The sequence below is a fragment of the Nannobrachium achirus genome, assembly GCF_963921795.1.
Source record: "Nannobrachium achirus genome assembly, chromosome: 17".
Classification (NCBI taxonomy): Eukaryota; Metazoa; Chordata; class Actinopteri; order Myctophiformes; family Myctophidae; genus Nannobrachium; species Nannobrachium achirus.
The window spans coordinates 44537056-44550938 of NC_137824.1; the positions used below are offsets into that span (position 1 = coordinate 44537056).

The window sequence follows — 13883 nt, forward strand, 5'->3', positions numbered from 1 at the left end:
CGCAACGCCTCGCATTGCGAGGCGTTCTGAGCATGTAGATCTGCTATTTTCACAATGTTCGCCTCTTGCTTACTTAATATTTGACAGTTTTTCCAGTCCTGTTGAATATTCGACTATTCGAATAGGTCACAACCTTTTCAGAGATTCCATATTGTTTCATCGTTTGACAGCATAATGATCAGGGTATTCTGGATTCATGTCAATTTGTATTCTCAGATATTTAACCACTTGAACTGTCAATAAACATGACATTTCACCCTGTACCTTAGTCTGCTCTTTTTCCCCTCTACACCAAACCTCTTTGCCAAAAAACAGCCGATCTACAAGCTCTTAACGCCTCGCAGCGCAAGGCGTTGCGAGCTTGTAGATCTGCTATTTTTGGCTAAAGTTCTCACAATAAGGACACTAGGGTTCAAGTGGTTAATATAAAAAAGGAGAAAAAGGTTTCTATCACACAAAGATTTGGAGGACCCCCTGTAGTAACTCTGAGGACCCCCTAGGGGTCCCGGACCCCCTGTTGAAGACCATTGCCATTGACAACACTCCCATGTGGCCATTTTGTAACCTGACTCCTCCCGCGTCTCAAGTCCTTAAATAATTCCTATTTCCTTCACTTGTTTCCTATTTCCTTGAATGTTAGTCCCGCCCACTGGGAGTTGGCCTATCACCTGTGATGTCATCAGAAATGGCCAATGGGACGTCTCCTCTTCTCTATTTCCTCAATGGGAGGGACTAACATACCAGCAAGGAAATAGGAAATAGGATTGATTTAAGGACTTGAGACGCAGCTTATAGATAGATGCAAGGAAGATAAGGAAGGAAGGGATATCACGGTGATGCGCCATGTCTAGCCATGAAGCTCACCATGGGTGCCAGAACTCGCACCGGAAGTGCGATAAAATACATGTCAGTGAAGCGACCGCAGTTTTCCCAATGACCCTGAGTGCAACGGTGGGGGCCGATGGGCAATAGGCTTCCCACACTCCCGCGCCCCCACCGTTGTGCACAGGGTCGTTGGGAAAACCGCGGTCGCGTCAGTGAATGGAGCCGGCTTGATCAGCTCATGAACAAACCTGGAACCAAAACTATTTATGTCATATAATCTGTTCAGGAATATAAAAGAAGACATATCAAAGGTATTTTTACAATCACTTGCTTTTCGATGTGCACAGTACATAATGAAATAATAATAATAACGGTAAATAATAATCGTTTCTGTCTCCGAAGTATCGCGAGATTTGGTTCCCAGACAGGAAACGGTGGATCGTCTCGCGATACTTGGCACGTTTAGAAACATACTTTTTGCTACTGCTATAAAATGACACAGTGCACACATCGAAAATCCACACAGCAGAAAAAAATGTTTGACATGCCTTCTTTTATTTTCCTGAGCTGAGTATGTTATAAAGGTCTCACTTTTTCATAAATAGTGTTTGTTCATGAACTTCATGAGCTGCTGGGAGGCTGCCCCACGTCTTCCACCGAACTTCCGGCTGCAGTTTGGCACCCATGGTGCGACGAATCTGCCGGTTGGAATTGTGAGATAGCAAAAGGGGTGTGGATGTCTTTACCTCCTATTTACCTTGGCCAGATGGTGGAAGTATTGAGTTCACAATACAGCCTCCATCTGGTATCGCTCAGAGATTGGAGCTGACACAAACCAAGCCCAGTTCCAACCAATCAGCGGCAGCTACGGGAGGGATCTTGGCGAGATCGGGTGTGACGCAAGCGGGCGCTCGACCTCCTGAGCCACTGCCGACCCTGAACAGAAAAGCTAAAAAGAATTTTAACAACAAAGCAAAAAAAATAAACATTAAAACGATAGTAAAAGAAAAAAGCAGTGAATCGGGCAAGACAGTGTAGACGTATGAATAACAACACACGATATTTTGAAGAACAAAATGGCCACCGTGTGAACTAAAGAAATTGCACTTTTGACCTGACTTGTGTATTTTCTTTTCTCCCTCAATATCAAGCTCCCTAAGTCGGTGGGTTCATGCTTGTGATGCACTTGAGCTTCCCAGCCAGCAGAGGGAGACATTGGATTCCTTTATTGACCAGCTGTACAAGGACATTGAGAAAGGTCACAAATTATGCTTCTGTATTTGTGGATAATACACTCATATGCTTGATTCTGATGGGCCAATCACTGATTCAGTGATATTTTTGAATAGGGCCGTCACGATTATGGCATTTTACATGACGATTAATTGTCACTCAAATAATTAAATAAACAATTTAATTTATTTTTTGTTGACAATTACATTTCTGTTTGACTTTTAGGCTTTGAAGTTACACAAGGGTACTGACATATTTGACAACGTTATACTTAAAAAAGAACATTGATAGTGGAAATAGCAGATCTACAAGCTCACGATGCGACACGTTGTGAGCTTGTAGAGTTCACAAAAATATATATGAACATTTTTCAACATGGAAACGATTATCAAAAAAATATCGTGATTATGACATAATCGTGATTAAGCGATTATGTAATAATTGTGACAGCCCTATTTTTGAATAATGCCCACTGTCTAATCAAAGGCTCAGAGCACATGGCTCATGTCGATCTGCGCTGCTTGATTATAATTTTTTTACCGTATCCAACATGGCAGCTATGCAAACAAACACAAGTTCACTTACAGCTAAACATTGCCCTCAAGAATGTTTTTGAAAACATTTGAGGTGAGAAATGGACAATGCGGTAACTAAAACTGTATTCTATTTTATATAACACTTTTCCACTGTTTTGCACTGGGCAAACCTGGCATAAATTAATGTAATACTCATTACCGCAATGAAATCCTTTATTAAAGCTGTACTTTTCTTGAGTATCTGTATTTCAATGACAAATGTACATTTGACTCCACTTCCATTTTTGAGAGGGGGGGGGGGGGGAGTACCTTATGAATTAATCACTTATAAGCACTATTTCAAATATAGGGATAATAGTAAATCTACAAGCTCACGTGTCACAGGACAACTCATTGCGTGCTTGCTTGTAGGTCTGCTATTTTCACTATCACTAATCCTGGAATTTATTTGTGAAACAATTAAAAAGAAGATGCACTTTGTACTTTTAAAAGCATGCACGTTTCAATACTTCAGTGTGTGTGTGTATGTGAGTAGCAGATCTACAAGCTCGCCTCACACCATGTTTCGAGCTGTAGAATGCTTTTGTGTGATGCTGTAGTATCAGGATCAAGTACTCTAGTACGGTAAATGAAGTTGAATACAAATTAGACTGAGCAACTTCTATACTTTTCTTTGACTTGTAATGGGGTTGAGCACTTTACCCACCACTGATGTGAATTCCTTGTCACTAGGAGTGGATTTGTAATGATCGTCTCGTGTGATTGATCAGTAATTAGTGTCCCTGTTGAAAATTCAAAGCAAGAACATCAATGGAATGATTTGACTGATCTTTGCACACTAATCTTCATGAAGGTCAGCAGCAGTGAACCTGATTTTGTAATTCTTTTTGTTGTTTATGTCTTTTCTCCGTAGCAACGGGAGACTTCCTGAACTGTGAGGGCTCTGGACTTTTCCTCCTTCAAAGCTCATGTGAGTTCCCACTTCCCATCCATCCACTGTGTGTTCAGAGAGCCCCCCTTTTCCACCAAAAGAGCCTTGGTTTGATTCCGTTATACATTCTTGGATCCTTGATGGCTGTGAACCGGCTTGCACTTCCACCAGTTTTAACCCTCAGACCTGGAACGCGCCCGAGTCGTGTTAGATTTTAACCACTTTAACCATTATTTTATGCTTTAACGATTGAAAAATGGCAGATATACAAGCAACAAATCGTGAAAATGTGTGCAAGTCTTTGAATAAGTTTGACCCTTGAGCAGCAAGGCCCGACTGCTCAGTGTCCAACTGTATACGACTGTGGTTTTACATTTACAGTTGACAAATTAGGCATTTGGCAGACGCTCTTAATCCAGAGCGACTTACAATAAGCAAGGTAAAACGCATGCATCAAATGCAGAGAGACAATGTAGTGTCTCAGTAAAAGGATCACAGGTAAGCCAAGAACCTACCGTCGAGTCTAAACGATACACTATCAAAAAATATCTGTCGAAAGTTTCCATAGAAAGTATATAGGATGCCACTTAAATAATGAACCCAGCATCTGTCTAAATCAGTGGTTCTCAACCTGTGGGTTGGGACCCCCAGGGGGGGGTCCGCAAATTAATTTGGGGGTTCCCCAGATGATTAACTTAATGTCCACATCATTTTCTCACTCAACAGTAAACAAACCAGCATAACGTTCTGTGTATAGAGGGTATGTGTTCATTTCTAAAGTGACAATTTAAAGGGGAAGACCACCCATTTTCAATATTGAACTGTGTCATTGCGACCGTAAGGTCGCAGTTTAGTATGAAAACCTCCACCGGCCGTCCGTCGGTCACACGTGCGGTCGACCGCACGTCACACGTGCGGTCGACGTGTGATGAGGTCACGATGAGTCATCTATGCCCAAATATAGATTTCTAGGTCAGATGGCCCATAGAGTTTGTGATGTCAAACCTAGCAACCCAATATAAACAAACCTGATGTCAGACCTGAAGTATCCTTTTATACCCATATATGGAGATACAGAGATCTCCATATATGGGCATATTAGAAAGCCCATATATGGGCATATACGGATGACATCAGGGATATCCATATATGGGCATAAAAGGGACAAGGGCTTACAGTTAAGAGATCTCCATATATGGGCATATCAGAAAGCCCATATATGTTCATATACTGATGACACCAGGAATATCCATATATGGGCATAAAAGGGACAAGGACTTACAGTTAAGAGATCTCCATATATGGGCATAAAGGGACAAGGACTGTTACAGTAGATATAGAGATGTCCATATATGGGCATAAATGAACAAGGACTGACAAACACTGAGATCTCCATATAACCTATGGGAATATAAGGGACGAGGACTGTCAGCTTGTAGACCTATTTTCTAAATATTGTTGTACATTAAAAACTTGAAATGGGTCGTTCTGCATAGTACTTGGGATTTGTTGATGTAAATGTTCACATAGAGTGTAATAATTGGTAAAACAAACTTTTGGCCTATTTGTGGAGATAAGCGACCAACGGTCGCTTATCTCCCGATTAGGGAGTCTTACTGGTTAATATACCTTAGAGGAGTTGTGTGGAAATAGAAAAAAAGTTCCCCCCCTTCTGTGTTGCCTAGAACTGGAGGATTGATTTGGGGGTTTGTATTGTAAAGTACAATGTGAATGACATATTTCAATATTGAAAATGGCTGGTCTTCCCCTTTAAGGACTGTTAAATACCTCTAAAATGACAAATTAAACCTTGGCCAAATTGTGAAAACAGAACCATGTTATACAAAATGTAATGCCTCAACTCTTAGTGCTCGTCAGGGTGGGGGGGTCCCCAGTTAAAATATTATTTTGGGGGTCGCGGCCTGAAAAGAAACACTGGTCTAAATAACATGCTAATTGACCGGTTTTAATGTCATTTACATTTTCAACAATGTCTGTTGCTGAAAATGAGCATCTGTGCTCGGCAACATTACCTGGATAGAACAATAAAAGAATGGAGAGAGAGTAGACGTTAATGTTGCTATTTTATTATGAGCATTATTATCCTGAGGACCAATTATATGAAGATATCACAGTTGAAAGTGAAGTGCTCCTTCACAATTTACAACCACAATTTAGGCATTTTAGCAGACACTCTTTATCCAGAGAAATTTGCAATAAGCAAGGTAAATGCTTACATCAAATGTATAGAGAGACGGTGTGGTGCCTCAGTAATCTAGGATCATAGGTAAACCTAGCTCTGGGCCATAGCGTTAGAAGGGGATTCTCCCTAACGCTATGGGAGCGATGAGCCTTTGCACTCTCACACCAGGCTGCGCAGCCTTTCGTCTTTAGTAAAAAAAAAAATACCCTTTCGCTACTCACCAAAAGAAAGACGGTTATAGGGAGTTGAAAACCTACTTTCCCTAGTGGGAACACACAAGAGCCCACCACCTCATGTCTAAAATACAGGTTTTGGTCACAAAAGAAAATATTCTACCAGTAGTCAAATCTTGTATTTGACAAGATCTGACAAGAGTTTTTTTCTTCCAGTGAAATATTTTCTTTTCTGGACATTAAAGTAGTTTTTTTTAGATGTGAGGTGGGGGTTCCGAGTGTTCCCACTAAGGAAAGTATGTACTGTATCTTAAAACCATCTTTGTTTTGGTGAGTAGCGCGACGTGTATATATATTTTTCTTTACTAAAAATGATGCACAGCCTGGGCTACAGCGGGTGTGAATGCAAGGGCTCATAGCGTTGGGACCGCTATGGACCAGAGCTAAGGTAAACTAAGAACCTAGCATCAGGCTAAACACTATACTACCAGTAAGACTCCCTAATCGGGAGATAAGCGACCGTTGGTCGCTTATCTCCTGTCACACTGCTGACATCAGTATGACATCACACCGTACACAAATGACCCTTATATAAGACCGGCATTATCTACCGACAGATTAGTAACAAGATGTCAAAATCATTGAAGGTTTACCCTACTAACCAACTGTTTACCATAGCAACCATGTTTTTTACCTTAGCAACCAACTGTTTACCCTAGCAACCAACTTTTTACCACAGCAACCATGTTTTTTTTACCCTAGCAACCAACTGTTTACCCTAGCAACCAATTGTTTACCATAGCAACCATGTTTTCTTACCCGAGCAACCAACTGTTTACCCTAGCAACCAACTGTTTACCATAGCAACCATGTTTTTTACAGGGCCTGGGATTGATGACATCAGAAATCTCCATATATGGGCATGAAAGGGATTTTGTTTCTGGAAATATGTCTGTGGGGTGCCACATTTGGAATAAAACACTTACATCACACATCTGGATATCCATACAGCCCATCTAGTTTGCCTGTGTCCATTTATGCCCATATATCTGATGACATTGGGACAATGATCTCCATATATGGGCATAAAACTTATGTTAATTAGTAAAGCCTGGGGATCTCCATATATGGGCATGAGGGGTACCCTAAAAGGGCATCATCTGGGAATAGCAAATATAGTTATCCTAGAAAGTGAAAATCTTACATCAAAGGCCATAACTACCTACCTACCACCATACTGCATTCCTCATTAAACTACCTACCAGTAAGATGCCTAAGGGAGAAAAGCAAAGGGCGAGGTTGCACCATTTCTTGGTCTTCTGGCCAGTGATGTATATCGGACCATTTAACCATATATGGAGACATCTGGTACCCAAAGATATTCACAGATATGGGCTTAATATTGATGACATAAGGGATCTCCATATATGGGCGTAAAAGGGATTTGGTTCCCCTGGCATCACAGGGATCTCCATATATGGGCATAAAATGGATTTGGTTACCCTGGCAACACGGGGATCTCCATATCTCCATATATGGGCATAAAAGGGATTTGGTTCCCCTGGCATCACAGGGATCTCCATATATGGGCATAAAAGGGATTTGGTTCCCCTGACATTACAGTGATGTCAGTGGCTGGTTCTACAGAGGGGATCTCCATTTATGGGCATAAAAGGGAATGTATGTATGATGATGTCAGATATCATAGACGTCATAGGACTTTCACATAACGAATAACTGAGTAAGCATGTAAACCCGTAAAATCTATATTTGGGCATGGCTGATTTATGACCTCATCATGATGACACGAGCAAACACAGCTGAATTGTATAAATGATCAGTGCAGAAACCAACAGAAGTATTTGACCAAGACTCTTCGATTTAAACATCAACAAAGGTGTGACGTTTGTTGATGGTCACGTGTGACGTGTGACGGACGGCCGGCCGGTGGAGGTTTTCATAGTAAACTGCTCCCTGACGGTCGCAATCAATATATTGCGTGTGTATACATTCAAACTATAGAAACTATAGGATACCTGGTAAACAATGAACCTTCTGGTAAAATGACGTGTGGTGTGTGTGTGTGTGTGTGTGTGTGTGTGTGTGTGTGTGTGTGTGTGTGTGTGTGTGTGTGTGTGTGTGTGTGTGTGTGTGTGTGTGTGTGTGTGTGTGTGTGTGTGTGTGTGTGTGTGTGTGTGTGTGTGTGTGTGTGTGTGTGTGTGTGTGTGTGTGTGTGTGTGCTGAAAATGAGCACAGGACATTTACGCTGAAAATGTACCAGGGTAAAGAACATTGAGATGGTGTACACATAAATGGTGCCATCTTCGCATTTTAGTGAGGACCAATTATTATATGAAGAAGACGAGGTTGAAAATGGCTGAAATGTTCCTTCTACAGTACTTGGAAGTCATTGATTCTCAACGTGTGGTCCGGGGAGTCACTTCCGTGGCGTGCTATAAGCATTCTCTATCTTCCGGAAAGGTTTTACCTTTTTTTGTGTGTGTGTTCAAAAAGCTCCCTGGTACAACATTATTGTTAGATGGAGGTCCGCGACCAAATATCAATATTATATGTAACCAGTGTAGCTTTATCTCTCTGCGTTGTGTGAATTACAGACACAACGCTCCTTTTTAATTCTGAAAAAAACACAGAAAACACACATCTCCAACACACGTCTCCTTTCTAAACACATTTAAACAAACACTGTATAAGTCATTTGCAACTCTAATATTATTTTGTTATACAGAGAAGATAAGTCTGTACTGCTACATATACATCAAGGATAATATATCCTTGACATGAAAAGGTTTGAGAACCTCTCGTTCTAAGTGTTTGCGTGCCTTTTTGTCTCTGGTGGTCTTGCAGGTAACCACAGCTGCATACCCAACGCGGAGGCGGCCTTTCCAGATAACAACTTCTTGCTTCACCTCAGTGCCCTTACTGACATCAAGCCAGGAGAGGTCAGTAGACGATGTCTGGGTTCTTCTGGAGGTGATGATAAATCCTGGCCCTGGCGGCTAGACGCCCCTGCTGCTCTGCCTTCTGTCGGCACGCCAGTGTCAGAGATCAAACCAGGGCAACTGAGGCTTTGTTGGATCGTAGCGGATCTGTCGGGGAAGAGATTGAGTAGAAGTAGACGCAGGACCAACCATATAACGTTGCTGAAGGGCAGAAACCGCTTATCTCCGTATTATAACCTGTTTGTGTTTTTTTCTTAAATGAACGCACTAAGTTAGTAGGTAGAAAGTCCTTTGCCTTCTGGCTCAACTCTTTTTGTCACAGCAATGCGATGCAGCGACTGCACTGCTGCTCCGATTCTCCGGCTGATCTCCCGCTCCGTCCTCCCCTCCTCTTGTCTCTTCATTTTATGACAGTCACGCAGTCATGTTACTATAGTAACCTGACACTGGAACAACACGTGTTACAGCCGAATGTATACTTCGTCTGTCATTGTTGGACCAAAAATAGCAGAGCTACAAGCTCACATTGCGGGCACAATTCATTGTAAACTTCTGCTATTTTTTACACGCGGCCCGCTGTTTTGATTATGTTATTAGACCAAAATGGAGAACAGTACAAGTATAGTCAATACAATTGAAATGTAGTACAAGTACAGTTAAACACCCTGCCTAAGAGGAACATCCCAAATAAGACGTTTTACTTTTTTCTTCTTTTGGACATAATAAATAGCAAGCAAAGAAAACATACAATAATATCGCAGTTCTAAAAAAACACTATGTACAGGATAGGGGAAACAAAGGGGTGGGGGTGCATTGCAAAGCTGCGGTATAAAGTTAAACTTCTCATAGCTCCCTCGCGCATATTGCAAAGTCGGTAAAGTAACATTTTCTCACTAGCTAGCTGTGTTTCTCATTGTTTCTCTCTGTCTCTGTCTGTCGTGTGAGAACTGAAAGAGTTACATTGCCAGTTTAGTTGTTACGATTTTGTACAGCATGACTTTGGCTGACAACTGTGAAAAATATAATATTCTTATATTTTGATATATTGTTATATTAATTGGAATTAATATAACGCCACCTTAAACTAATGGCCCTTTTCTGAGGAAATTTGTATTTTTGCGCAAGTCGGCTCCTCATGACACTGGCCACCTCGGGTAAAATCTCCTAATTGAAAAGGATACGTGACCCCTTTAATGTGACCATAAAAGGGTCAGTTTCTGCCCCTTTTATGGAGATGGGCCATTATAGTGTGACTTGGGCCAAAATAGGTTTAAGTCAAGTTTAATCCTATTTGGTTCTATTAATCCACTTTATATTACATAACAGACAGTGTTATTTTTGTATTAATAGTCATAAATTGTTATAAACGTTTTGAGTGAAATGATTAAGAAATATCCTGATTTTATTTTGGATCAGTTTTTTATCTTTAAAGACGCAGTGAAATGAAAAACATGTTTGACACTTTTAGAGCATATCTGTAACGATGACATGGCCATACCTAACACTAGATGCCAAAACATGAGAAAAAAAATCCTTTTTGTGTATTATAACAAACAATTACAGCCCCTAAACAAAAACGTCATGCGTGATGATGTATGTTAACGCTACTTAATAATTCACCAGATCATGGTCGCTTGCTGCTTAATGGCTCAGGGCTGACTCACTCATCAGAGTTAAGCCAAGTTGATGTCTCGATCAGATCTGAGGTGTTGCAAAAAATGCTTTTGTTTCCTTTGAGAGTAAAATCGTTATGAATGCATTTTTCTTTTTCTTTTAGTTATTCCGTTTAAATCAGCTGGCATTCGTGTCTCTGACCTGTGCATCACTGTCTGTGCACAGCCCTCTCCTGGATTACTGCTTAAAAGAAGAGTTCCCCCAGAAGCGAAGATTTGAGTAAAAGATGTTTGTGTTAAAAAAATTTATAAATTCAAAGATTTGCACAAATGATTTAAAAAATCAATAAGTGCTGCGCTATGAGCTTGTATATCTGCTATTTAATAGCCAGAGTATAACATGCCACGATGCTTTCCTGGTTTTATTGGATTAATTCAACAAGAAGCGTGTTGAAACTATAGTTATAATAAGTATGTTGAAACACAGGGTTTTGTGTGCCTCCGCCGGGTGAAACCCAGCCTTACAGTACTTCATAGGGCTGTCACAATTATTACATAATCGTCTAAGTGCAATTATTTGACATAACCACGATTATTTTTCATAATCGTCATAATTGTTTCCATGTTGAAAAATGTTCATATATTTCTACCTTGTGCAACTTCAAAGCCTAAAAGCCAAACAGAAATGTAGTTGTCAACGACAAAAACACAATTAAATCGTTAATCGCAATTATTTGAGTGACAATCCCTCTCACCTGTCCTGCCCACCGTGTCCGTCTGTAAATGGTAAATGGTGCATTTATATAGCGCTTTTATCCAAAGCGCTTTACAGAGATTATTACATTCACCCATTCACGCACACATTCATACACCAGTGGCGGAGGAAACCATGCAAGGCACCAACCTGCTCACCGGGAGCAATGTGGGGTTCAGAGTCTTGCCCAAGGACCCTTCGACATTAACTCAGGGGGAACCTGGATTCGAACTGGGAACCCTTTGTGCTCTAATAACGGTTTCTCTACCCCTGAGCTATGCCACCCCTATGTCTGTCCCTCACCTGCCCGCTGTGTCCATCTGTCATCCAGGAGATCTGCATCAGCTACCTGGACTGCTGCCAGCGCGACCGGAGCCGCCACAGCAGACACAAAAACCTGAGGTGAACAAATTAACATTTTGATGATGATCACATTAATGCGACGCGTCGAGTTGTGAGCTTGTAGATCGGCTATTGTCATTACTTCTTAAATATTTGTTTTCTGATTTATGGAATTTCTTAGATTTTTCTTTTATTTATTATTGAAACTACTTGGAAAAATCCTTGCATTTTTCTTTTATTCATGGGAATATTTGCTTTTTTGGGAAAGTTTGTTTTTGAAAAACTGTGTCCGGGTAGCTCAGTCGGTAGAGTTCTCACATTTTTGTAAATTGTAAAATGCCTTTCAGACGGATGCAACACTCTCCAAATAGTGTCTTGATCAACTCTCGCTGAAGCATCAACCACAGCCTCCCAGATGCTGTTCAAAGGCGTGATATTGAAACGTAACGGCATTGCCGCAAGTCCCGGAAAAGACGCGCTGTGATTGGCTGAACCGGACGTAGGGAGCGCTCGGTTGTAGTCACTTGGACCGCGCGAGGTGCACCAAACGTTGCGTTTATCGTGCGCTTGCCCAGGCCTTACGGCCTGGGCATAAATATAACGATTTTATTCACCACGGCTTCGTAACTCGCGCGGCGCTCCGCCGGCCGCGCGGCCCTGGCCCGCTCTTCGCGGCCACTCGCGCCTGCGGCGCTCGGGGGCGAAGAGCAGGACCAAGGTCCGCTGGCCTTCGCGCCGCTTGTAATGTCGTGGACAATAACTTAATGTCGTGGACAATGACTGTGACATCTAACCATAAAACGAGCGCTCCCTTCGGTAATGCCGTTACCTTTAGATATCACGCTGTTCAAAGGGGTGTATTGTCTTCCCTGACTGTAAATCTCACGTTCGAGAAGGGCCCAGAATGGGTTGCATTTGTAGTCCTATTTTTTTATTTTATAATTTTGATCCCACGGTTTTGCAACCCATTTTTTCTATCCCAGTGCCAACTACCTAACCTGTAGTCCTGGTTTCCGCTCTCCCCCTGCCGCGCCAGGGGAATTGGGGAGCACCTGGCTGGCTAGGGGGAGTACATAAACCAGGACTACTGCATGTTTTTGTGAGGGCGTCTACCCTAGGAGACACGGGGAGACCATGCAAACTCCACACAGAAAGGCCCTATTGCCAACCCCACCTAGGGTGTGGGCGCTGATGACGTGGACGGAGGAACACGCCCCCAGCTCCCAAAGCGTCCCCCGGCGGGAATTGAACCCAGGACTTTCTAGCTGTGAGGCGAAGCGCTATAACCACTGCACCACCGTGCCCCGGTGCATTTGTAGTCCTAAAGAGCCATGTTGAGGACCAACACAGGTGTTTCCATGTGTCTGATTGGCACAGAACTAATGTTCTATGCCAATCAGAACACCTGTGTTGGTCCTCAACATGGCTGGTGTAGGACTACAAATGCAACCCATGAATAGGATTTAATTCAGGTGAGCAAGGGCGCCAGGTCATTAATTGGTCATCTTTCAGGCCTTTGCTAGGCAGCCAAGCAGTGGAGTACTTTGATGCATGTGCTGGAACATTGTCCTGCATAAAGAAGATGGTCTTCTTAAAAGCTGCAGACTTCTTCCTATACCACTGCTTAAAGAAAGTATCTTACAGAAACTGGCAGTAGGATTGGGAGTTGATTTTCAGTCCATCTTCAACTCGAAAAGGTTCAACTAGCTCCTCCTTAACTCATCTGCTGCCATTTAACAATACCTTTGTACTCCAATCCTGCCATTCGTCTCCATAGACTTCCATGTAATTCATAGTGCACGGATCATGCACACCCATGCCTAGATCATGCACCACGTGTGTCCACATTGCTCACAGCTTTCAAACAAAAAAATCCGAATGGAAATCCGTTCAGGCATTCATGAGATAACAGCCACTATGTTTTCCTAAAATGTAAACAAAGATGGCTGCCATGCTTGAAAGATGGGGTTGCTATGGGGGTTAAACATGCGATTTCGCGATCGCTATCATGCCTACTATAGTTTTTGGGGTCAACATTTTTTTTTTGAAAAAAAAATATTTTGATTTTTTTTTTTTTTTTTTTTTTTTTAATTCTCGGGTTCCTCGGGCATGGCAGGGCCGTACAACGGGAAATTCTCGGGTTCCTCGGGTTTGGCAGCAAATGAGTTAATAATAGCAGCCCATACCAGTACTCCTCATCCACCTTGTTGGCACTTGACTCGAAGTTGACCATTAGTGACCCAACCACGGGCCCATCCATCTAGTCCATCAAGAGTCACTCTCATTTCATCTATTCAGTGGTGTTCGTGGTCT

The 13883-nt window shown here is 42.0% G+C and overlaps 1 protein-coding gene across 1 annotated transcript in view; it reads left to right on the forward strand.

The window, feature by feature from the left end:
- The window catches only part of smyd5 (SMYD family member 5), a gene marked incomplete at its 5' end in the record, with an annotated part of 30103 nt that overhangs the window by 12258 nt on the left and 3962 nt on the right, over nt 1-13883 (forward strand). The window contains 4 exons of the mRNA XM_080745783.1: nt 1977-2083; nt 3508-3564; nt 8767-8861; nt 11560-11630. Coding sequence (XP_080601909.1) covers nt 1977-2083; nt 3508-3564; nt 8767-8861; nt 11560-11630 — 330 coding nt within the window. The remainder of the gene's footprint in view (nt 1-1976; nt 2084-3507; nt 3565-8766; nt 8862-11559; nt 11631-13883) is intronic.